Source organism: Rana temporaria, chromosome 1 (genome assembly GCF_905171775.1).
Source record: "Rana temporaria chromosome 1, aRanTem1.1, whole genome shotgun sequence".
NCBI classification, from domain to species: domain Eukaryota; kingdom Metazoa; phylum Chordata; class Amphibia; order Anura; family Ranidae; genus Rana; species Rana temporaria.
In genome coordinates this window covers 624,177,716-624,200,703 of record NC_053489.1, presented here as the reverse complement: position 1 = coordinate 624,200,703, position 22,988 = coordinate 624,177,716, and the positions used below count along the sequence as shown (strand labels likewise).

At 43.0% G+C, this 22,988-nt stretch overlaps 1 protein-coding gene across 1 annotated transcript in view; it reads right to left on the bottom strand.

The window, feature by feature from the left end:
• Nucleotides 1–22,988, bottom strand: part of RGS12 (regulator of G protein signaling 12) — a 319,121-nt gene that overhangs the window by 9,738 nt on the left and 286,395 nt on the right. Inside the window, exons 13-17 of the mRNA XM_040335346.1 lie at nt 21,930–22,056; nt 21,090–21,186; nt 20,068–20,135; nt 19,103–19,256; nt 15,681–16,295 (exon numbers count right to left, since the gene is read on the bottom strand). Of these exons, the coding sequence (XP_040191280.1) occupies nt 15,681–16,295; nt 19,103–19,256; nt 20,068–20,135; nt 21,090–21,186; nt 21,930–22,056 (1,061 nt within the window). The remainder of the gene's footprint in view (nt 1–15,680; nt 16,296–19,102; nt 19,257–20,067; nt 20,136–21,089; nt 21,187–21,929; nt 22,057–22,988) is intronic.

Here is a 22,988-nt window from a genome sequence, read left to right as displayed (position 1 = left end):
AATCCATAACCAACTTCGGAATAGTTAATTATTGTATCAAATTACTTCAGCCAGATAATGGCAAGCAAAGGCCTGTAGTTTGGAGACCACTGTATTAGACAATTAAACTGGGGTATATTCTTCCAGCTCAGAATATCATGCTTGTAGTACTTGAAAGACTGTCAACTAGAGTTGGAAATTTAGCAAAAAATTATATATTTTTTTATTATTATCCAATTCACTATATTGTTTTAATTCTGTAATATCAGAAGATTTTTTAAAAAAATGAAATTGATACTATTCAAATACCCTGATCTGTTATTCCAGTTGACTGACCACACTGTGCATGTTCTAGTCAGGCTAAACACCAGCTCATCAGACACGTCAAGGAATACAACAATATGGTGAGGGGCTTAATCAAAGCGCCTGTACGAATAAGGCCCTACTGGACAAATTGCATTAGAGGGGGTGACTCCCATGGAAAGGAGACGAAGCCCATTTCTTACAAAGAGAAATTTACCTTATAAATCATATTGGTACTTTGATGTAACCCGAAAACGAAATTATGTATATAAATAGACTATATTGTCAAAAGTATTAGGACGCCTGCCTATACACGCACATGAACTTTAATGGAATCCCAGTCTTAGTCCATAGGGTTCAATATTGAGTTGGCCCATCTTTTGCAGCTATAACAGCTTCAACTCTTCTGGGAAGACTGTCCACAAGGTTTCGGAGTGTCTATGGGAATGTTTTACAATTCTTCCAGAAGCAGATTTGTGAGGTCAGGCACTCATGTGGACGAGAAGGCCTGGCTCACAGTCTCCACTCTAATTCATCCTAAAGATGTTCTATCAGGTTGAGGTCAGGACTCTGTGCAGGCCACTCAAGTTCCTCCACGACTTTATGGACCTTGCTTTGTGTACAGGTGCGCAGTCATGTTGGAACAGGACGGGGCCATCCCCAAACTGTTCCAATAAAGATCCCCCTCCACCAAATGATTTGGACCAGTGCACAAGCGGGGTCCATAAAGACATGGATGAGCGAGTTTGGGATAGAGGAACTTGACTGGCCTGCACAGAGTCCTGACCTCAACCCCATAGAACACCTTTGGGAAAAATTAGAGTGGAGACTACGAGCCAGGCCTTCGTATCCAACAACATCTCATCCAACAGCCTGACCTCAAAAATGCTCTTCTGGAAGAATGGTCAAACATCCCCATAGACACTCCTAAACCTTGTGGACAGCCTTCCCAGAAGAGTTGAAGTTGTTATAGCTGAAAAGGGTGGGACAACTTAATATGGAACTCTACGGACTAAGACTGGGATGACATTAAAGTTCATGTGCGTGTAAAGACAGGTGTCCCAATATGTCCCAATAAATGATAATAAAGATAACAAGGGAAAAAAATTGTGGTATATCCAGGCTATATATGGCTTTCATTAGGCGCAACCATAAATGAAAAATTAAAAGCAGGTAAATTCAATGCAAATGGCTGTGATCTGCGTTAAACTTTTCATTAAAAGGGAAGTAAGCCATACTTGTGTTTTCTAAAATTGGAACAAAAAACTCTTAAAATGACGTATTGGATGGACATAGTTTTCGCAGTGCATTCTTCCAGCCCTTCCCTGTTTGTGTGTTCAGGTAATCATGCTTTGGGATGACAAGTCAGGATGAATGACCCCTCACTTCTCGCCAATTGGCCTTATCTCAAGGACTATCTTCCTCCACTTGCTTTTTTAAGACATTGGAAAACAATCAGAATGCTGTTTACTTCCCCCTTGTCCTAATTTATCACAGAAAGGACAAGATAAACTCCCCAACACACCAGGGAGGTGCTGTTCACTTCAGCTGAGACCCAGCAGGATCACTTTATCACATAAATTGTCATCTCCATCCGCCTCTCGTATGTCATCGAGAAACGTTCCAGCTCTTGTCTGTTTTGGAAATAACTTCACTGGCGTTTAGTAAGGCTGCTTGGTTTCCTTTGTATAGATACGTTTGATTACAGATATTTATAGGCTGCAGTAAAAATCACAGGTTTCCTGTTCTTTCATTGACTGCACCCTTAAGGAGAACTAAAAAAAATGCAGTATATGGCGGATTACAGTCCTTAGATTTGTTGGCTGCATTTGTTTTCTTTTTTTTTTTCAAAAGCATTTTTATGAAATATAGAAACGATCTGTTCATCCTGCTAGAAATTCAGAGTCCTTCGCACTTCCTGTGATCTGCACCACAGAAAACCTTCTTGCCCAGCTATATAAGCGCAGCATTTGATACTGTAGACCACAAATTATTACGGACTCGCCTAGCTGAAGTAGCTAGAGTCGCAGACTCGGATTTACCCTGGTTCTCCTCCTTTTTGGAAAACCGATCACAAATGGTAAAACTAGGTCCTTTCACTTCTGAAAAACGCATGGTGTCATGCGGAGTCCCTCAGGGATCCCGCTTGTCGCCTGTATTGTTCAATATCTATCTCCGCCCTCTTTTTGAAATTATCAGTAACCAGAAGTTACTTTACCACTCTTATGCAGATGACACGCAACTATATTTTCGCATCTGCAACAATAAGGATCATTATCTCGGACTAGAGAAATACCTTACTTTGACGAAGAGTTACCTTAAACTCAACGGCTCAAAAACAGAACTTCTCCTGTTTCACGCCAACCGAAAGAGATCTCCCGCACCAACATGGACACCGCCGCCCATTCTGGGACAAATCATCACCCCTAGCACCAAAGTCAAAAATCGGAGTAATTTTTGACACCCACATGACAATGGATGCACAAATAGGGTCAGTAGTCAGCGGATCCTGCCATCTGCTGCACCTACGACGTAGACTTGTTCCCTTTATCCCAAAAGAAGACATAGCAGTCGTGGTTGGAACAATTATCAACTCCAGACTCGACTATGCAACTGCCCTTTACCTCGTACTCCCAAAATACCAAATCTCTTGTCTGCAAGTCGTTCAAAATACGGCCGCTCGACTCGTGACTGGGGAAAAAAACATGGGAATCAATCTCGCCTTCACTGAGATCCCTTCATTGGTTGTCAGTAAAAGACAGAATTACTTTTAAGGCACTCTGTCTGACGCATAAGTGTGTTCAAGGAAATGCCCCCCAATATCTATGCGAAAAATTAAAAAGTCACAACCCCAATCGCGTTCTCCGATCCACCGACCAAAATCTACTCCAGATACCCAAAGCCAGATACAAGTCCAAAGGAGAACGAAGATTTGCAGTCCAAGGACCCAGACTATTGAACGCACTACCAACCAACATCCGAATGGAGGTGAATCACCTGGCCTTCAGAAGAAAACTCAAAACCCATCTTTTCTGAAGGCAAAAGGACAATAGGGAACGGATACTAAGCGCCCAGAGGCGATTCAGTTCGCATGTGTTGCGCTATATAAGTTTCTCACTCACTCACTATCTCTTCTGCAAACTACCACTTTCCCTGCCTATCTAATGGAGATGAAGAGATATGGACATGTTTGGAGTCTTGGAGAGAAGCCTAGGGTCACAGCCATATCTGCCTCCATAGATACAGTGAAGGAGTGACAAAGCCACCCAGGGACAGGAAGTCTGTTATCTGCAGGATTACCAGAAAAAAATAAAGCAAAAAAAAAACTCATTCAAAATTTAGGACAAAGTTCATCTTTGGAACATGTTGCACCACACCCCCCCGGGCCCTCCCCCCTTCCCTGTGACAGCAGGTGGGGGGTTTTCTCCCCCTGCAACTATTGTCACATTTAAAACCAGCACGGCTGTGCGGGGCTCCGACCATACAGCTTCATCACTCATTAACAGAAATCTGTGAATGAATAAACTACATGTCCAATCTACCACCAAGGCAGATGGCTTGTAGTTCTCAGGGAACTGGAAGAGTGTTATTCAGCGTGCTCCTCCTTTCTAACTGAAAGCCCATTCAAAGGTATGGGGGCGGGCAGAAAGCTGGGGGGAAGGGTGTGCAGGAGATGGACATTGAACCCACGATCCACTGATTGCTAGTGCAATACTTTGCAGGCTCCCGCAGAAAAAATAAAAAAAATAAATGCACATTTTTTTCTGCAAATGTAAGTGCATTTGTTAGTTATATTCTTTAAACAGCCAAGACAAAAATGCACGGAAAGAAAATACTTACCTTTCTTATCTCCATCATCCGTTTTGCAGGGTGTGACATCGCTATCCTTCTGGCAAGCAAGCCCCTGTATAATCCCCCCAACTCTGCCTTAGTTTTATGATAAAACAAATAGAGAAAACAGCAGAGATGTGTAGGACCTGTATCCCTCAGACTACAATAAAAAAAGATCATATGCTACCGTGTTTCCCTGAAAATAAGCCTGGGTTTTATATTAATTTTGGCAAAAAAAGACACAGTAGGGCTTATTTTCAGGGTAGGTCTTACCATGTAATGTGCTGTCTTCTCTCCCCCACTCTCTCCCTGCCTGACAGGAATCCCCAGTTTGAACGGAGTTGAAAAATCCTATAATCCACTCTATTACAGTAGTATATAATGTACAATGTGTGTGTTTCTGTAATATAATTGTGCCAAATACCTTCGTAATAGCACTGCTCTGCGCTTCTGTGACCAGACAAAGCTCTCTTCCCCACAATTGTTTTACAGAAACACACACATTGTACATTTTATACTACTGTAATAGAGTGGATTATAGGATTTTACAAGCATTTTAAACTAGGGCTTATTTTCAGTGTAGGGCTTATATTGCAGCCCTCCTGGAAAATAATGTTAGGTTTTCTTTATTTTCCATTAAGGGACCCAGGAATTCTGTTACAGTTGTGATTTCCAAAAGCAATCCAACTGAGAGGTAAGAAACAGCCACTGATAGGGCCATAAAATTACCACATCAGGGGTAATGAAGGAACCTCCCTAATTAAGCATAGATAAGGAACAGCTATAATCAAGCAAAGTACAAAAGGATAAATCTGATTTTCTAGAACAGAACGATTAAACCCTTGCCAAGGGGAAATAGCTGACGGATTGAGCAATGGACCCCTGTTCTTAGCAAGGACTAGAGAGCAAATCAGCAATCCACCAAAATAACAGGTGAAGTAAAACACTACCAAAACAACGGAGATAAAAAGTCTAAAAGAAAAGACTGGCCAGTCAAAATGAGACAGAAGGCCCAAACCTTGACCATTTACCTCTAGAGAAACATGCTCCATGATGAGCATCAGGTCCTGATCAAGTAACCAATCTTATAGATAAACAACAAAGTTGTGAACGTCCTTACAACATGACATCCCAACTAGGGGATAAAAAAGCAATCCCTCACCCAAACTAAAGAGGATCCCTCCAGGGGAACCAGTCCTGAAGTTATCCTGAAGAAGAACAAACAAACGGAACCATAAAAAAAAAAAAAAACTGATGCACAAAAACACCCTACCTGAAGGATGAGCCGTCCGCTCAGTAGGTAGAGTGCACCCAAGGATTGAGAGAATACTGGTTCCACAACACCGATTCTAGGAATCAGTCACTTTTCCCGAACCCATCCCGAGGACTCGGAGTGAGGAGAATAATGGGCAGGCATCTCAGTCCCACTACAAGGAACATTCACCTGAGAGCGCAGGAACAAGGGAGCCAGAGAAAACAAAGCTGCAGATGAAGGTCCCAACTCTGGATGATCACGTTTCACCAAGACCTCCAGACTATGCTCCACACAGAGTAATTGCAGAAGAACCCTTAGTTGTTCTGCCTGCTAACAGTCCAAGGGACAACAGTGCCATCCAGCAATGGACACTTCTTACCAAGCAGTGCTGAACTCTTAATAGGGAGGTCACCAGCTGAGATCCAAAAGGTGAAGCCTTATCACCAGGAGAATCGGTGTTGTCAGCAGAGACACCCTCAGTGTTGTCCATGGAAGAATTCCAAAGCATTCCCAGAAAAAATTCTGTAGCACTCAGACATCCAATTAAAGAATAGTTAGCATGCCGACTCAGGGAAGCATGCTGTGGCGGCAGAACAGTCTGTTCTGACAAATCAGATGAAAACCCTGGGAATCCGAAGACACCAGATAGATATGAATTCTTATGAAGGCATCAACATGCCCCCAGTTAGAGACAGCAAAGTAGCACTTGAAGATCCAAAAGAATCATCTGGATGTCGCGCAAACACTGAACAGGAGGCTGAAGGTGACAAAGCCCACAAGAGAAGAGGAGACCATGGTAGCAGAACAATCCTATGCACCTGGCAAGTCCCGAAGGGGGTGCAAAGGGTAATTTCCTTGACAGGTAAGGGAGCAAGCAAATGTCCAGTAAGAGGACCGCTTCAGTGACAAAATGAACCAAACCCAATCACCTATTGGTAAACCAAAATTACCAGCGTTAGATCCAGGAAAGGCCATCTCCAAGTGAAGACTGCAGATGTAAACTCCAGTCAAGGGACTTTGTTTGCTAGAGTCCAGAAAACAGACCCTCTTCAAAGAGGGTTTTGGTAGTGATTGCAACTGGTCCATCAGGATCAACTTGATTTTGGGACTCGGGAGGATCAGAGGATGATTCTCTGGAAGATGGCACCAGGGTGCGGTTAGAGCCTCTGCAGGCAGATTGTTCCAATAACTGGTCCCAAACACACAGGAAGTGCATGGTTGGCATGGAGGTCCCCGTGGACATGAGGGAGCCTTCAGCCTCACACAGTGGAGGTTCAGGAGACACTGCAGATGTCCTAACTATAGGGGTCTCCGTTTGTAGATTGCAGGTGTCTGTTTCTACTGGGGATGTAGGATAAACACCAACAGAATCCCTATGGAATGTTTGGAAGTATGGACTGAGGTCACCCATGACAGTGGGTCTATTCTTTGTGCATACTAGCCAAGACATCTCTACATAGCTGTACTGCAACAATACTCACAAATCCGGGGCATAAGTGCAGATGAGGGTTCCAGGCAGCCAAAGGTGACAAACTCACTGTAGATGGGCAGTGAAAATTGACAGACGATCAACCTGGTGCATCAGAAGCCGCAGTGGGATGATTCTTGCTCGACCCAGAATGGCAGAAAAGAGAGGAGAGTATGTGTGCACAATGCTCCACCCAACGAATGACATAAGCCCTTATCCCTCAACCTTAACAGTGGTGGTGGACAATACAGCAAGGTAGCTCCCACTGTTTTAACCCAACCAGCCTTACTAAATGAATCTTCAGAGACAGAGTTAAATCTGGGGCTGTGCCACTTCTCTGGGCATGGAAAGCACTCCATGATTAGCACTGTACACTCAGGCCTGGAAAGTACTACAGTTCAGAGTCCAGTACCAGAAGGCCACATTTTTGTCCAGTTCTGCATATTCTGAATAAAGTCTCTAAAGCTATTGCGGAGATTCTGCCAATTCAGATAGTTGCTATGTTGAGACCAGCTCAAGCAGAGCCTTGATTAAAGATACTGAAGAAAAAAATATAGCCAAAAATGTAGGTGCTTTTGGCTGTAGACACATCAGCATGGACACCCTCACAGGTCTGCAACTACAAAGCCCTATAAACAACAAACTGCGATGCACTGTGTTCTGAAACCTATCAGAACCATAATTAACCTTTTCAGCAATTTGAGCTCATTTGTTGGACTGGACTACACAGGCCAGTCTTTGCTTCCCATGTGCCTAGGCCACCCATAACCCCATCACTATTTCACTGATTTTCCTTCCTTGGACTACTTTTGGTAGGTCTTGACCACTGCAGACCGGGAACATTCCACAAGAACTGCAGTTTTGGAGTTACTCTGACCCAGTCATCCAGCCTTTACTAAGCCCTTGTCAAAGTCACTCAAGTCCTTACGCTTGGCCATTTTTTCTGCTTCCGAAACATCAACTTCAGGAACAACCCGTGCTGTCTAATCTATCCCACTCACTTTCATGTGCCATTGGAACAAGATAATGTTATTCACTTTACCTGTTTGTGGTCATAATGTTATGGTTGATTGGTGTATTACTTGCATTGTAGCTTAGAGTTTTACTTACCCTCTTAAAGTTTGGTTTGTTTGATGAAGTGAAGGAGCTCCAAATTAAATAAGAAAGTCAAGCTTGTACTATAAGTAGGCAAACCGTTTCCAATAGTGATGTCCCTGCAGTTTCCCAGATTTGTTGTTCCAGCATCCCCTGCAGTGAACAAATTATGTGGGTGTCTGGGTCAAGCCATGTAGCGAATAAATAATCAATGAGCAGCTGCGGGGACCAGTCAAATTTACCCATACTTGCTGAGCTCGGCAGATAGTGACTTGGCAGTACCAATGTGGGGAAATAAGTAACAGGTGCAGTGATATTTTCAACCATCTTCAATATTATAGAAAAATCTGGATAATGAAGTTGTCAACCAATAACCATCTAAGCATGTCCCTTGTATGTAGTAAAAGCATAAAAGGAGTCTGAAAAAAGCCTGGTATACACAATAGTCTTTTTCTGTTCAACAAAGCGGCTTGGACGCCATTGGCTAAGAGAACTGATCTAGAGTCGGGCAGGTGCTGGTTTTCCAGCATGCTCGTCTGACAGAAGCCGCCCTATGAACCGGCAAATGTCTCTCGACATTCGACACGTATGTGCCTGGCTTAAGGGCCGGCCATACATTCTACATTTTTTTTTCATTCAATCAGGAATGGCAGGTACAAAAAAATAAATAAAAAATTGCTGATCCCTCCCATCCACACATGTGATGTGGATGGGGGAATTCCTTCCACTGTACTATTGCGTTCTCAGGGCAGGGAGCCTTTCCCGCCATCAGAACACAATGATTAGTATTCCCAGCTATAGTCGGCAGCACTGATCGCTTGCAAAAGACCCCGAGAGGGTGGTCGTACAGAAGTTGATTGATACAGCAACCGCCATACAGTGATGTGAAAAAGTATTCATACCCCTTAAAATGTTTCACATTTTGTCATGTTACAACCAAAAAACATAAATGTATTTTATTGGGATTTTATGTGATGGACCAATACAAAGTGGCACAAAATTGTGAAGTGGAATGAAAATTATAAATGGTTTTCATTTTTTTTTACAAATAAATATGTGAAAAGTGTGGCGTATTCAGCCCCCCTAAGTCAATACTTTGTGGAAACACCTTTCTCTGAAATTACAGACATTTGTATTGTTAAGGAATTTTTCAGCCATCCAAGCTAAGTGCACTTCCTCTTTTGTCTGTGCGCTTGTGAATTCTGATCCGGTCACTCCATTTTGTTTGTGTTTTAAACCAACTGTACTTCTAAAAAAAAAAAAAGGTGGGGGGGTGGGTTAAGTGAAGGTATGGAATATATATATATATATGTGCATAGGTTTCCTGTTTGGGGAATTTGGACTTTGTTGTTTTACATAGATTTTGGTGGGGTTTGAGAGTGGAATTACCAGTCTTGTATTCTAAACTCAACACTGAAGCAAAAGAACAGAGCACCATGGGGATACATTTCTGTAAAGAAATGTATTGTGTGTGCTGCTGTTGTGTTCCTAATGCGCCATTAAAAGGAGATAAGAAATGTATGCATAGCAAAGACCCTAAATTTGGATTTAATAATAAATTAAACTGTAAAAGATTGTCAGGATGTGGATAAGCTTAAATTGTTAGGACCCAAAAGATCAAAGGAGGTGTGGGTTAGCAATGGCGGAATGCTGGCTTGAACATGCTAGAACAAAATAAAAATGCCAAGCTCAACTGCCCCTAGTGGACAAAGAGGATGATTTCATTTGTAGCACCCAGAGACCACCTCCTTATAATGGTCCTCCCCTCAGGTGCAAGCCACTGCCCAGAGTACCACCCTCCCTGTGACATCCACCCCTGTGAGAGGAACCACCTCTGAACAAGACGCTAACCCTACTTCTCCAATCTCTCCAGATAGCAGCATAATCTCGGATATGAACAGATCAATCCTTAAAACTTTAACTGACGCCATAACCTATGCACTAGGTGCCCCAGCAGGAGCCAAGAGATCAAGTAAACCTACAATTAGGTATGGTGTAGATGATGGTGAAGAATACCCCTTGATAGAAGTCCCGAACCCCAGGGGAGGACAGGCAGACAGGGTGGGAGGACAGCATCCCCTGACAATGACTGTTTTCAGGCCATGAACACATAAAACATCCAAAATTAGGTCCAGCGGAATTGATTGAAAACAAAGGGATTACGGAACAGTTATAAATTGAACGGGGTGGAGGTAGAGAGCCCTGAGGAGAGTACTAGGATTAGATGGGGGCCCTTGCGGCCTAGCAGACGGACAGGGGCGAAGGGGGTCAGAAGGGTATGCTATTGGGGGGTGAGGAGGGCAGAGAACAAGGGGGGGTCACAAGAGTAAGGTTCAGGAGGACAAGGTATTGTGGGGGGTCAGGAAGACATGGTATTAGGGGCTCAGGACGGCAGAGTAAGGGGGGGGGGGGGTCAGGAGGGCATGGTGCAGGGAGGTCAGGAGGGTAAAGTATTGGGGGGGGTAAGGAAGGCACAAAAAATCTTTACATATGTAGCGTAGCGCATGGAAGCTTTAATGACAGAGCTGCATGTTCTGCTGGCTCTCCTCTCACCTGCAAGTGCCTTGGATGGATCAGAGGGGAGGGGAGACCGATGGAGGAGAGTACTGCAATCAGTGGAAGAGCCTGAATCCTTCCAAGCTATTTCAGAGGATTTCCCCACCCCACAGCTACATGTATGCAAGGGGCAGGGGCCGTCTCTGCGGGCTGGGATTGTTTGAACATGCGCCTGGGCACTCTAAAGCTGTGGGGGGGGGGGGGGGGGGGACGGATGACACAGCATCGGCAACCTGGGGATCTGTTTGCGATCCCCCGTCACCTGTCTGCGGTCAACAGAGGAGATCTACATCTTAGTAAAGGAGGAGAAGCTCTGCTGATTTCCATCATCCAATCAGGTGCAAGAAAAAATGCAGTTTTTATTTTCCTTGCATGTTATTGGGTATTCTTTACAAAGTGAAGCTTTACCTTATTCACTAAGCTCTGTCACAACTTCACCTGCAGTGCACAGTAGCTTTGCCTTTAGTAAATCAACCTCAATGTGTGACTTTGTAAACCTGCGCTGCAGGGAGAACGTCCATGAAGAATTAGGTTCAACAATCATGGAACTAGGTTTACCATCACCCAAAGTCTACATGCAACACATTTAACAGATGTGCCCAAGGCCAAGTGGCCTCTTCCCCCAGTAGTTTTTCAGCTTTCAAAAATGTACCCTATACTGGAAACTTCTGGCAGATGGAGGGTTGGGAAAATACATCAAATAGTACCACATTAGAAAAGAACATGCCATTTAGAACATAGGTAGACACACTTTCATGCAGAAGTATATGTATTTTTACCATGACCAAATAGAATGTGTATCTAAAGAAAAGATAAGTTGCACTGCAGACTTATGAGGTTGAAGGTAATTTAATGGTTGTGTTAACTGAATTAAGTCATGTGATAAAAATTAAATGGTGCTTTTCATTTTAGAATGAATTTGTTAGATTGACGCTCCAAAAAGAAGCAGAAACAAAGAAGCAAGGGAGATGCAGAATGGAGAGAAGAGTTTATTACATTTTGAGAAGATCAGTACAAAATGGCACACACAATATGTCTACAATCAGGGTATCTACAGAGCAAGAAGGTGTGAGCACAGGCTACAGATTGGACAGCATTGGATTGACATGCAGTATACAAGATCAGCTGAAGGAATGAAATTCATCTTAATGGGATTCTACAATGGGGTTGTCTTTACACCGATATCACAATTCAGGTAAAAAATACTCAGTCTAAGTGCAGCAAGGCAGCCGGTTTGAAAGCTGAATGGTAACGCAATGCAATATATTTAATAAAAGCTGTTGATGCTATACAAATCCTGTATAATATCACCAAAAAGTCACCGTTTTGATGGCTTAACAAATATTCCTGACAAGAATCATGAATTCATTTTCTGAGGCCTATTGATACTTGAACCCCATTTATTTTTCATACACGAGGTCCAAGTGTCAATGGGCCTCAGGAAATTAATATAGTTATATGCCATAGGAAAGAAGTATACTTGTCCATAGCAACCAATCAGTTTCCAATTTTACTTCTCGAGCACAAGATTTAAAGTGTGTGCCATTTTCCTTCTATATTTTATTCTGCATTTCTAAGTCTTCCATTTATTCTACGTTTAGACTTCTTAATTTTATGCCGCAATTCTTTTTTCTAAAGCACATCAATTCTGCAAAACAAGCAACTGGTAAAATTCCATATTTTTATAGAAAGCAGAAGCTGCAATTGTTCTCCGATTACCCCGATTGGGTCTATTAATCTACAGTGATGTCACAACTAGATCCTCAGACTGACTGGCTGATATGACAAAAGGACAAATAGCCATGAACATGTATGGCGATATAGTTTGTCAATTCCTTAAGAAAGTTTTACCTTCCACTAAGGGCACAAGGTGCAATACACACTAGAACTTCCACTTAACATTTGTATCATGGGTTGTCCCACCAGGAGAGCCAAGCCACCAGCCACCACATTCACTGGCTGGCCAAAGACCCGAACAAAGCCGATGCTTTGTTTGTCTCTAATCTAGTAACCCGGACGTGACGTGATGTCATGACATCACTTCCAGATTGCTGGCATCTTAAAAGCGCCAGTTTTAAAAAATAGAAAGTATCTTGAAGTTTTGAATACTTTCAGATGCAGGAGGGGCTTGTACCTGTCACTGCCTATTACTGTCACAAGGGATGTTTACATTCATTGCGACAGCAGTAAAAGTGATTAAAAAAATAGAAAAAGTGTATAACTATAAAAAATTTAAATTGTATAGAAGAATATTGGCACGCGATATCGCCCTAAAAAGGCAGCTGAAAAAAAAATCGGTATTGTATCAGCCCTGAAAAAACGATATTGTTCGATCCCTAATGCCCGCACTTGCATGGGTTAATTGTTTGTTTTGTTCTAGGGGAGAGGACATCTTGGGATATACTTATCTGACCCATTGCGCATTCCTGCACAAGACCAGTTGGGCACCCCCGTGCTCCAGCGGTTTTGAAAATAGACTGTTCCTGATGTCAGAACGCACCATAGTCAGGAACGGCACACTCTGGGACGTGGGGGAGCACAGTTTTCTAGAGGATCGACAGATCAGGAGAGTATGATCTTTGTGCTCACCCCTAGAAAAAAACAAGTAGTTGACCCTCGCAGTGCAGGCACAGCCCCACTGCATGGGGGGGGGGGGGTAAGAGGAGTCTGCTCAGAGTTGGGCTTTAAATGGTTCTAATTTCCCTACTCAACCCTGTGCTATTTCTGGGACAGAGCACATTACACCTTGTACATTACTGACCTACACGGCTTTCAGTAGGTGGCCAATAATGGCAGCTTTTAGCACTGGACTGGAGCTTTGGCAATTGACAATGTCTTGAACTGTCCACTTTGAATGCAATATATGAGTGTGTCCTTTTTGTGGTCTTAAAGCCTATCTAAACTCAAACCAAAATTAATATATTTAGACAAGGTGGCTGCATTTGTTTTTTTATTCAGTCTTTTCCTCCTTTATTTTTCACCTGGTAAACCTGCAAACACATACACTTCCTGTCCTTGGAGGGCTATGTTCACTCCTCCATTGTATCTGTGGAAGGAGCCATGGCTGACAACCAGACTGAACTTCAACTGACCCTGCCTTTGTGTATCTCCAATGCATGCTGGGTTGATGGGATTAGTGGTTTACAAAAGAGATGCATTTGTTTTTGCTTGCTTTTACTTCAGAGGAAGGGACACTACATTCCTAGCAAGATCAGCAGATCATTTATGTAGTTGCTGAAATTTTCTTAGCATGTAATGGCTGCATTAGCGTTCAGACTAAGGTCTGGTATATATTGCAATTTTGTTTTTTTGTTTACATACGCCTTAAGGAACAAAGTTTCTTGTTGTGCACAGCAACCAGACTTCCTTTGATTTTCCAAATGCAATATTGAATAAATGGAGAAACTGATTGGCTGGTATAGAAAATAAGAACTGCCCTTTCTTTTATGCCAAAGCTTCAAAATGGCTGCTGCTGCTTCACTTGCTGGGCGGTAAACGTAGAATGCCTTCAAGAAGTTTCAGGAATGTATGGTGTGTATTGAAATCAATATCAAATCATTGAGGAATCACAGCAGAAAACTAGTTCTATGGAAACACACGATCATGCATCAGAAAGGCACACTTGCTATAACATGGTTTGCGTCAAAAAATAAAGGACTGATAAAAACTATACAGAATATTTATACATAGTCTGGGTTATCGGCAAACATGCAAAACAGGATGTGCTGGGTTTACAGAAGACCAGGAAAAGCATAGTTCCATGTGTGCTAAGAAGTCAAAATTCGAATTACAATCCTCTCCAACTGTTCACTTATGTGAACACAAAAAAAAAAAAAAAAGATGAACGCGAAACGCAATAAAATATTTATACAATTTATGCCACATTTTGATCTATGTTTAAACATAAAAAAATAAAACAAAATTAATGTACAAAATTATACAATCTGATCAATATTTGGCCAGTCCTTCAATAGACCTGGTGTGATATATTTTTTTTAAGAATAAAAAAAATAATAATAATAAAAAAAAAGGAAAATATGATCTAATACCCCATTTGTCACCTACAGACCGAAAAAAATAAAAGGGGGGGGGGGGGCTACCAGCATTCTGAATGGCAATGTAGCTTGTAGCAACTATTTCATGGTTTTGGTTATAAAATCTGATTGGCTGCTCATCACTGCTGCTTTATTTAATGTGGTCAAAGAAGTTGAGCTGAAGACTTTTTTTTAAACAAAAAATATAATAAAATAATGAGACTACAGCCACACCGTGAACCAGCTCAAGACAGGAGATTATATGTAAAGGTTCAGAGAGGTAAAGTTCAAAACTACATCTACATTAAAATTCCTCGCCAGCACGTGCGCCTTATTCCTCTGCGTGAGAGATCAGAGTAGATTTGGCCCCTTTCAATGTTGGGCATTTTAGAAAATATCAATAATAAAAAAAAAATGTCCATGCTACAGGGATCTAACTGCTCTAATCTGGAAAAAGCACATGGAGTTTAAATTAAAAAACAAAATTTAATAAAAAAAAAAAAAAATCTATTTTGCTAGTCTGGAATGTGGCTGCTGCCCACCTCCAAAACTTTACAATTTTTTTTAACGTTTATTACTTTTTTTTTGCAGCCTCAAGGAGACCACGTGCGGTTCCTTTCGTGTCCTGATCAAATCCAAAATCAAGTCGTTATTTCCAGTTATTTTTACAGATGATCAATTTTCATGAAAAAAGCATATTATTGTGTTTTTTATACGATTTATGAACTAAAGTTAGGAGTTTGATAACATTTTACTTTAAATCAGCTTGAAGATGAAGCATTTTCCAGTGCAGCCAATGATGTAAAAGCATCAGCACACAAGTTGAGAGTACTGCAATCTCGTAGAAGGATCATTAATACCCTCCGATCTCACAGACGGTCTGAAGGTTTGTGGGCAGCGTTATAACAGATCTGATTTTGTAAACAGTTTTGGCACTTGAATTGTAAACAGTTCCTGCTGGCCTTATCGGCACTGAAGGAGGGGTATGATATGCACAACGACCTCATATATACATACATACTGTATAAACAAATAAAAACAATGTGCAAATCTGCAATATTTTAAAAGTGCAAAACTCAAAATAAAATAAAAAGTATATACATAAAATGGAAGCGAGTGGTTTGTAAAATCAGAACGTAAACTTAAAATCCGGAAATACCTGATCTCTGACATCCAGAACTATCTTTGCTGCCTGTGCAGGGAGGAGGGGGTGAAAAGTTGGCTTCGGACAGCTTACTAATGTCGCGCGGTGGTGTTGGGGGCTGTGGAAGTAAAGTGCTATTGGGGCTGCTAATGTCTCCTTCCGCCACTAGGGTGAGATCCGCCACATTGTCGTCTTCGATAGTCTGAATGTTGCCGCTGGACAAGTCTTTAGATTGCCGCTCGCGGCTGGCGGCGTGTCTGTCCTGGACATGAAGGATTGGAGACAGTGGAGGGTTAAAGGGAGCATACAGCTTCCTTCCAGAAGGTGGCACAGTTTCGTCTTTGTCCCTTTTCCCCGCTCCACTGAACTTGGCAGACCTGTCTGCACCATTTTGGGTGAAGTCTTGTCTTGTACCTAGGAACCCACGGGAAGCACCATTGGTGCCTTTGTCAAGGCTGGTGCTCTTCTCCATCTTTTTTCTGCTAGTCTGTCCTGCTCCCGTGGTTGAAGAAATCTCATTGGGAGGTGACAATCGAAGGAAATCTGGAAGGACCAGGTCTTCTTTCCTTAGGAGGCCTCGTTGGTCTTCTGCCCGATTGCCCTGTGCTTTCGAAATCATCTCAAAAAAGGCTACAAGGGAAAAAAAAATAATAATGTAGTTAGAAACCACATCTCCTGAAAGATTTACATGGTCAGAAAATATATTTAGCTGGTGCAGCTTTAATTTCTACATATTTTACACTGTAAATCCCCAAAAATGTAAAGATTCAGCTACCCAAAACTTTATAAATGCTAGAAAGAAGACTCCTCCACCTGCCTCTTCTGCATCTCCTTAACTTGGTGGCAATAGTCCTGCAACCAGAGCCGTTTTCAGCAATCCTTGGGTTGAGGCTCCTAGGCTGTGCAAACATAGCCCAGAGCTATATAGGTAGATTCAGGTAGATGTGCCTACACTTACAGCGGCGTAGCTTAGCATGTTTAGGCTACGCCGCCGTAAGTTAGCTAGGCAAGTACATGATTCACAATGCACTTGCCTGCATTGTGCCTAAAGCGGGTGGGCGTAAGGGCGCCAAATTCAAATGTGTGTAAGGGGGGCGTGTTTTATGTCAATAAGGCTTGACCTTACGTTTTTGGTGTTTTTCTTTTTACTGCGCATGCGCTTGGGGGCCTACATTTCCCAGTGTGCATTGCGGCTAAGTACGCCGCACGGGCCTATTGATTTCAACGCGGATGTAGACGACGTAAATCGCTATTCGCGGACGACTTGCGCAAACGACGTAAACATTTTTAATCTCGAACGGCGGCCATACTTTAACATTACTATTCCATCTAATAGATGGAATAACTTTAGGCCTGATAATGGCTTACGGAAACGGCGTAAATGTTTTTTTTGCTGAAATGACTGTTTACAGGGTATAGAGACATAATAGTTAACCAATTCCTTTTAAAAAGGATTAAAAATATATCAAAATCAATCATATAATGTACCTACAGTTTGTTTCGTTTTTGCATGTTTATTGCTTCGATGCTGCACAGAGCCAATACAGGGCAGTGATGGTTTGGAAAACGAAACTGATTGGTGTTGAGGGGTTTTAGACACACAGTAATCACACCTCTTTGATTAGTGACCACAGAGAGAAAGCTCCCATGACTTTTTTCATCAGGAAACAGACAACCAGGAAGTGTTCAGAACAGAGAAGGATTAGAGCAAAAATGAACAATGAGGACATGAAACCAGTACTGCAGTAAGGTAAAGGAAGCTATTTAGCTAAAAAAAAAAAATTCCTTTAGTCACCCTTTAATGCACATCGGGAGCAAGGGCTGGCCTGTGTAGTCCACTTTAATAGAACAGCTACTGTTCAAATTGCTGAAAAGGTTAATGCTGGTTCCAGTTTAAAAGGTGTCGGATTGAGAGCTGCGGACTGGTTGGATGACTCATGTTCACAGTCAAAAGTGCCTACAATGGGCACATGAGCATCAATGGAAGGTGTGTGACTTGGTCTAGAAACTCTCCAGATCTCAATCCAATTGAGCATCTGTGGGATGTGCTAGGAAATAAAAAAAAATTTTCTTGGAGGCCCCACCTCACAACTTACAGGATTTAAAGGATATGCTACTGGTGGCTTGGTGTCAGATACCACAGCATACCTTCAGAGGTCTAGTGGAGTCCATGCCTCTATGTGTCAAGGACTGTTTTGGCAGCAAAATGGGGACTTAAGATTAGGTTTGTGGTCATGTTATGGTTGGTGGTCATAATGTTATGTTATGACTAGGGTTGTCCCGATACCACTTTTTTAGGACAGAGTACAAGTACCGATACTTTTTTTCCAAGTACTCGCCGATTCCGATACTTTTTTTTAAAATGTGTCCACAGATGCAGCCAGGTCCCCCCACAGATGCAGCCATGTCCCCCCACAGATGCAGCCATGTCCCCCCCACATATGCAGCCATGTCCCCCCCACAGATGCAGCCATGTCCCCCCCACAGATGCAGCCATGTCCCCCCCACAGATGCAGCCATGTCCCCCCACATACCTAGATACCGCCGCCGCCTAGTTAATCAGCGTGCGGGGAATATTACAGCTTTCATTTGAATAGCTGTGTGTTCCCCGCCGCGTATAGACACTCCCCCTTGCTCGGGATTGGACGGGTGATCTGCACTTTGATAGACAGATCACCCGTCCAATCCCGAGCAAGGGGGAGTGTCTATACGCGGCGCGGCGGGGAACAGACAGCTATTCAAATGAAAGCTGTAATGTTCCCCGTACGCTGATTAACTAGGCAGCGGCGGTGGCGGCAACGACGGCGGCGGGGGGGGGGGGGGCAAGGGGGATAGTATCGGATCTGGCATCGGGGGCATTTGCGGGAGTACAAGTACTCCCGCAAATGCTCAGTATCGGTCCCGATACTGGTATCGGGACAACCCTAGTTATGACTGATCGGTGTAAAACCCCTATAAATCTCTCCCCCACTCTACCCTTAAATTCACATCACTGAACTAAGAGCCAACCAAGGGCTGATAAATACCCTCATCCTTCCCCTAAAAGATGAATACCTGTCATACCCATTTCTCACCCTAGCCGATTTGAATTCTAAACATTTGCAGACACTCTAAACACCCCCCTGCACAGTACAGGGAACCATTCTATGTAGGAGTGACAAACATACGCACAATGCCCATCCTTTTTCCTGGGCTCTCCCTAGACTTCATACTTACCTGCAAGCAGCACACATTCCCAAGGCCTCTACGTGGAATGGCAGTACTCACAGTGGGCACTCTGCTGGGGGACCAAAAGGGGAACAGGCAACATTTTCTCACAGTGTTCTACCAGGGGACCCCCCCACCGTGACAATGACTATATTCTCTAACTGCCACTTTTACAGCACACTACATATACCTTTAAAGTGTAATGAAGCAGTGCGCTTCCAGGTATTTACCTTCTGCTTCATCCAGATTAATTTTATGCTGCTTTTTTCTGCCCACTCTCATCACCGCTTCATCTTTTTTCTGCAGTCGAAAATCTCTTGTGCCTTTCCCAAATTCCCCTCTCAGTCTAATGGAGGAAGACTTCACAAGAGGCCGATCTTCTACCTGTAAGAACACAGACGAAGGTTCCACATTTACCTAATTTATTGGTTTATTGAAGACGGCAAAGAACACCAATAAACTGTAAACTGAAGGGATACTTGGTGGGTTAAAGCGCAAGTTCACCTTTACAGAACATCTGCAATTCAAAGCATGAAGGACACAGCAGGGGTGTAATTTACAAGGGTTGCCATTGTGACCCAGCCCCCCTGTACACCTGGAGAGGAGGGTGGCGGCATGTAGAGGGACCGATCCCTCCATGTAGCCGCTGGATGCTGCTAGGTTACCTCCTCCCACCCCCCGCCGGCTGCTGCAGGGAATCTGTCAGGATGGAGAGCGGGGGAAGGAGCTGGTAAATGTGTAATTTACTGACCCCTTCCTTGTCTTAATGAATAGAGTCAGTGATCGGTACCGATCACTAATGCTTTTTTTTCCCCTTTCTTTAAATCATTCATTCTTCTGCCCATCCTACATTAATAGAGATTTTCATTGACAGGTTCTATAGTACAGCTCCTATGAATTGAAGAGGGGGCAAAAATTGCAGGCATAGTTGGCGTGTGTGATGTTGATGAGTGCCTGTATCAGGTCCCTCGACTATTTACCCTCCGCAGCACCAGAAGATTAATAATATGACAGCAGGCACCACATCAAGGGTCACGTGTGATAGTCTACCAGTGATAATTTAAAAAAAAAAGTTAATTTTCTGATTCTCAAATTCTGATGAGGCAAGTCCCACCAAACTGATTTCAAAGGAGAACTATAACTATTGTGGTGGAAAGGGGACGCTGAGTCCCTGTGCTTCGAAATGGTGCCTTACCGTAGATGTGAAGTTCCTGGGATTGGCTAATGTAGGGTTTGACTTCATCACAGGATTCTTTCCTTTGTCTGCAATCAAAACACACATTAAATATCACCATATACATTATTATAGGTTTTGAGAAAATAAAAATTTGTAAGCAGAGAGCTCGCTAACTTCAGAGTTTGAAAATGAGCACAATGGGACATGATGATGTACCAGATAAATCCGACATACACTGATGAACAATGAATGTGACCTGGACAACTAGGCCTCAATGACCCATGGTTAAAGCGGAGATCCACCCAAAAATGGAACTTCCGCTTTTCCGGTTCCTCCCCCCCTCCTGTGTGACATTTGGCACCTTTCAGGGGGGAGCAGATATCTGTCTAATACAAGTATTTGCTCCCACGTATGGCGATAGATCGCTGCAGAATCCGCGTCGATCTACGCCATGTCCGGCCCCTGCCTCCTCTGGCAGAACAGGGGATCTGACAGGGGAGAACATGATTCTCCCCTGGCTGATCACCGCCATTACTGTACCAGTAAAAACAATAATAAAAAAATCATAAATTATCCCGTAGTTTGTAGACCTTATAACTTTTGTGCAAACCTATCAATATACACCTATTGGTATTTTTTTACAAACAATATGTAGCAGAATACATATTGGCCTAAATTGAAACAAGAAATGTTTTATTTTTTTGGGATATGCATTATAGCAGAAAGTAAAAAAAATTTTTTTTTCAAAATGGTCGCCGTTCTTTTGTTTATAGCGCAAAAAATTAAAACCGCAGAGGTGATCAAATACCACCAAAAGAAAGCGATTTGTGGGAAAAAAGGGCATCAATTTTTTTTGGGTACAAAGTCGCACTCCCACGCAATTGTCAGTTAAAGTAACGCAGTGCTGTATCACAAAAAATGGCCTCGTCATTAAGGGGCTGAATTTTTTAAAAAGAGAGCCGATATAATTTGGGGCCCCATCATACCAAGTAAATAGGATATGAGAAGGTATTAAAGCGAGTAAGAGCGAGTTCACTTACCTTTTATTTTGGAACCATCCCTTTCCTCCAATACAACTCTCTGGCCGTCCAGGTTGGATATAGGGACACCCAGGTCTAGGGGCTCCTGCTCCCCACTCTGAAAAGACAGAACAGTTAGACAGTTCATTTGTTTCTACCGCTTATGGACTATTACTGGTGTATATATTTGAAGCTATACTAAAGTACTGTAATTGCATTCGATGTCTCTTCTGCAATAAAACATACCTACCTGCTGTCTGCTCACAGCAATCCCCCAGACTGTAAATAGAGCTGTGCATGCCCAGCTCACCTTACAGCGGCTGGTGTGCCAGGATAACTAGATCCTAAGCAAGCAGAGCAGTGACATCATCCCCCATTGGCCAATGAAGTTGGGCAAAACCTGCCACACAGAAGAAGATGGCGCCAGCGAAGGAGGGTTAGGAAGGCGAGTATCCTCCCTTTAGTCCCACTGCATTCAGAACACACTTTGTAACATCAACCTAGATGATAAGCTAAACAATTTATTATTTTTCTCTCTAATTTTGTTTTGTGCAGAAATTATAAAACATGGTGCCACCTCAAACTGTAGAAATAGGAAGAGATAGTCTGGCCACTGCACAGCCTGGCCAAATTCATGGCTTGGATGAATTAAGCTAAAGCAGCTTTTACCTGCCAACTACTCAGGATGGACAAGGTGTACGGCGGTCGGGCTATCTCTTCCTATAGCGTGCTTTGGGTCTGGATGAACCTTTCCCCACCCTGCACCAAGTCAGTGACATTCAATTTATCAGACCTGGATAGCCTGATCGGGGGGGCCACTAAGCATTTATCATTGGTCACTGAAACTGAAAACTGACTTACAAGTCGAGCAACAAGATCATTAAGGTTCAGCCCATATTTAGCCACAACGGGACGCAAGACTTCAGTCACAGGCTTTGTCGGTTTGGCTTTTAATCCCACTGATCGGTTAATTGGTACAAGATCCAATCTAAAAGCAAAGAAAGAAACATTTAATGACAAAAGACCAAGAAAGCTTGGAACAGAGTTCTCCAAAAAAAAAAAAACATACATTTTTATTGCATTTGTGAAGAAGGCTTCAGGGCGCCCAAGAAAGTCCAGCAAGCGCCAGGACTGTCTCTTACAGTTGATTTAGATGTGGGATAGGGGCACCAGTGCAGAGCTGGCTCAGGAATGGTAGCAGGCAGGTGTGAGTACATCTGCACACACAGTGAGGCAAAGACTTTTGGAGGATGGCCTGGTGTCAAGAAGGGCAAAGAAGCCACTTCTCTCCAGGGAAACATCAGGGACAGACTGATATTCTCAAAAAGGTACAGGGATTAGACTGCTAAGGACTGGGGTAAAATCATTTTCTCTGATGAATCCCCTTTCCAATTGTTTGAGGCAGCCGGAAAAAAACCTTGTCTGGAGAGGAAAAGGTGAGCGCTACCATCAGTCCGGTGTCATCCCAACAGTAAAGCATCCTGAGACCATTCATGTGTGGGGTTGCTTTTCAGCCAAGGGAGTCGACTCACTCACAATTCTGCCTAAGAATCCAGCCATGAATAAAGAATGATATAAAAACTCCCTCCTAAAGCAACTTCTCCCAACCATCCAAGAACAGTTTGGTGACGAACAATGTTTTTCCAGCATTATGGAGTACCATGCCATAAGGCAAAAGGTGAAAACCAAGTGGCTTGGGGAACAAAACATCAACACTTTGGGCCCATGGCCAGGAAATTCCCCAGACCTCATTGAGAACTTGTGGTCAATCCTCAAGAGGTGGGTGAACAAAAACTCCCCCACAAATTCTGACAAACTCCAAGCATCGATTATGCGAGAATGGGCTGCCATCAGTCACGATGTGTTCCAGAAGTTGATTGACAGCATGCCAGGGTGAACTGCAGAGGTCTTGATGGGTCA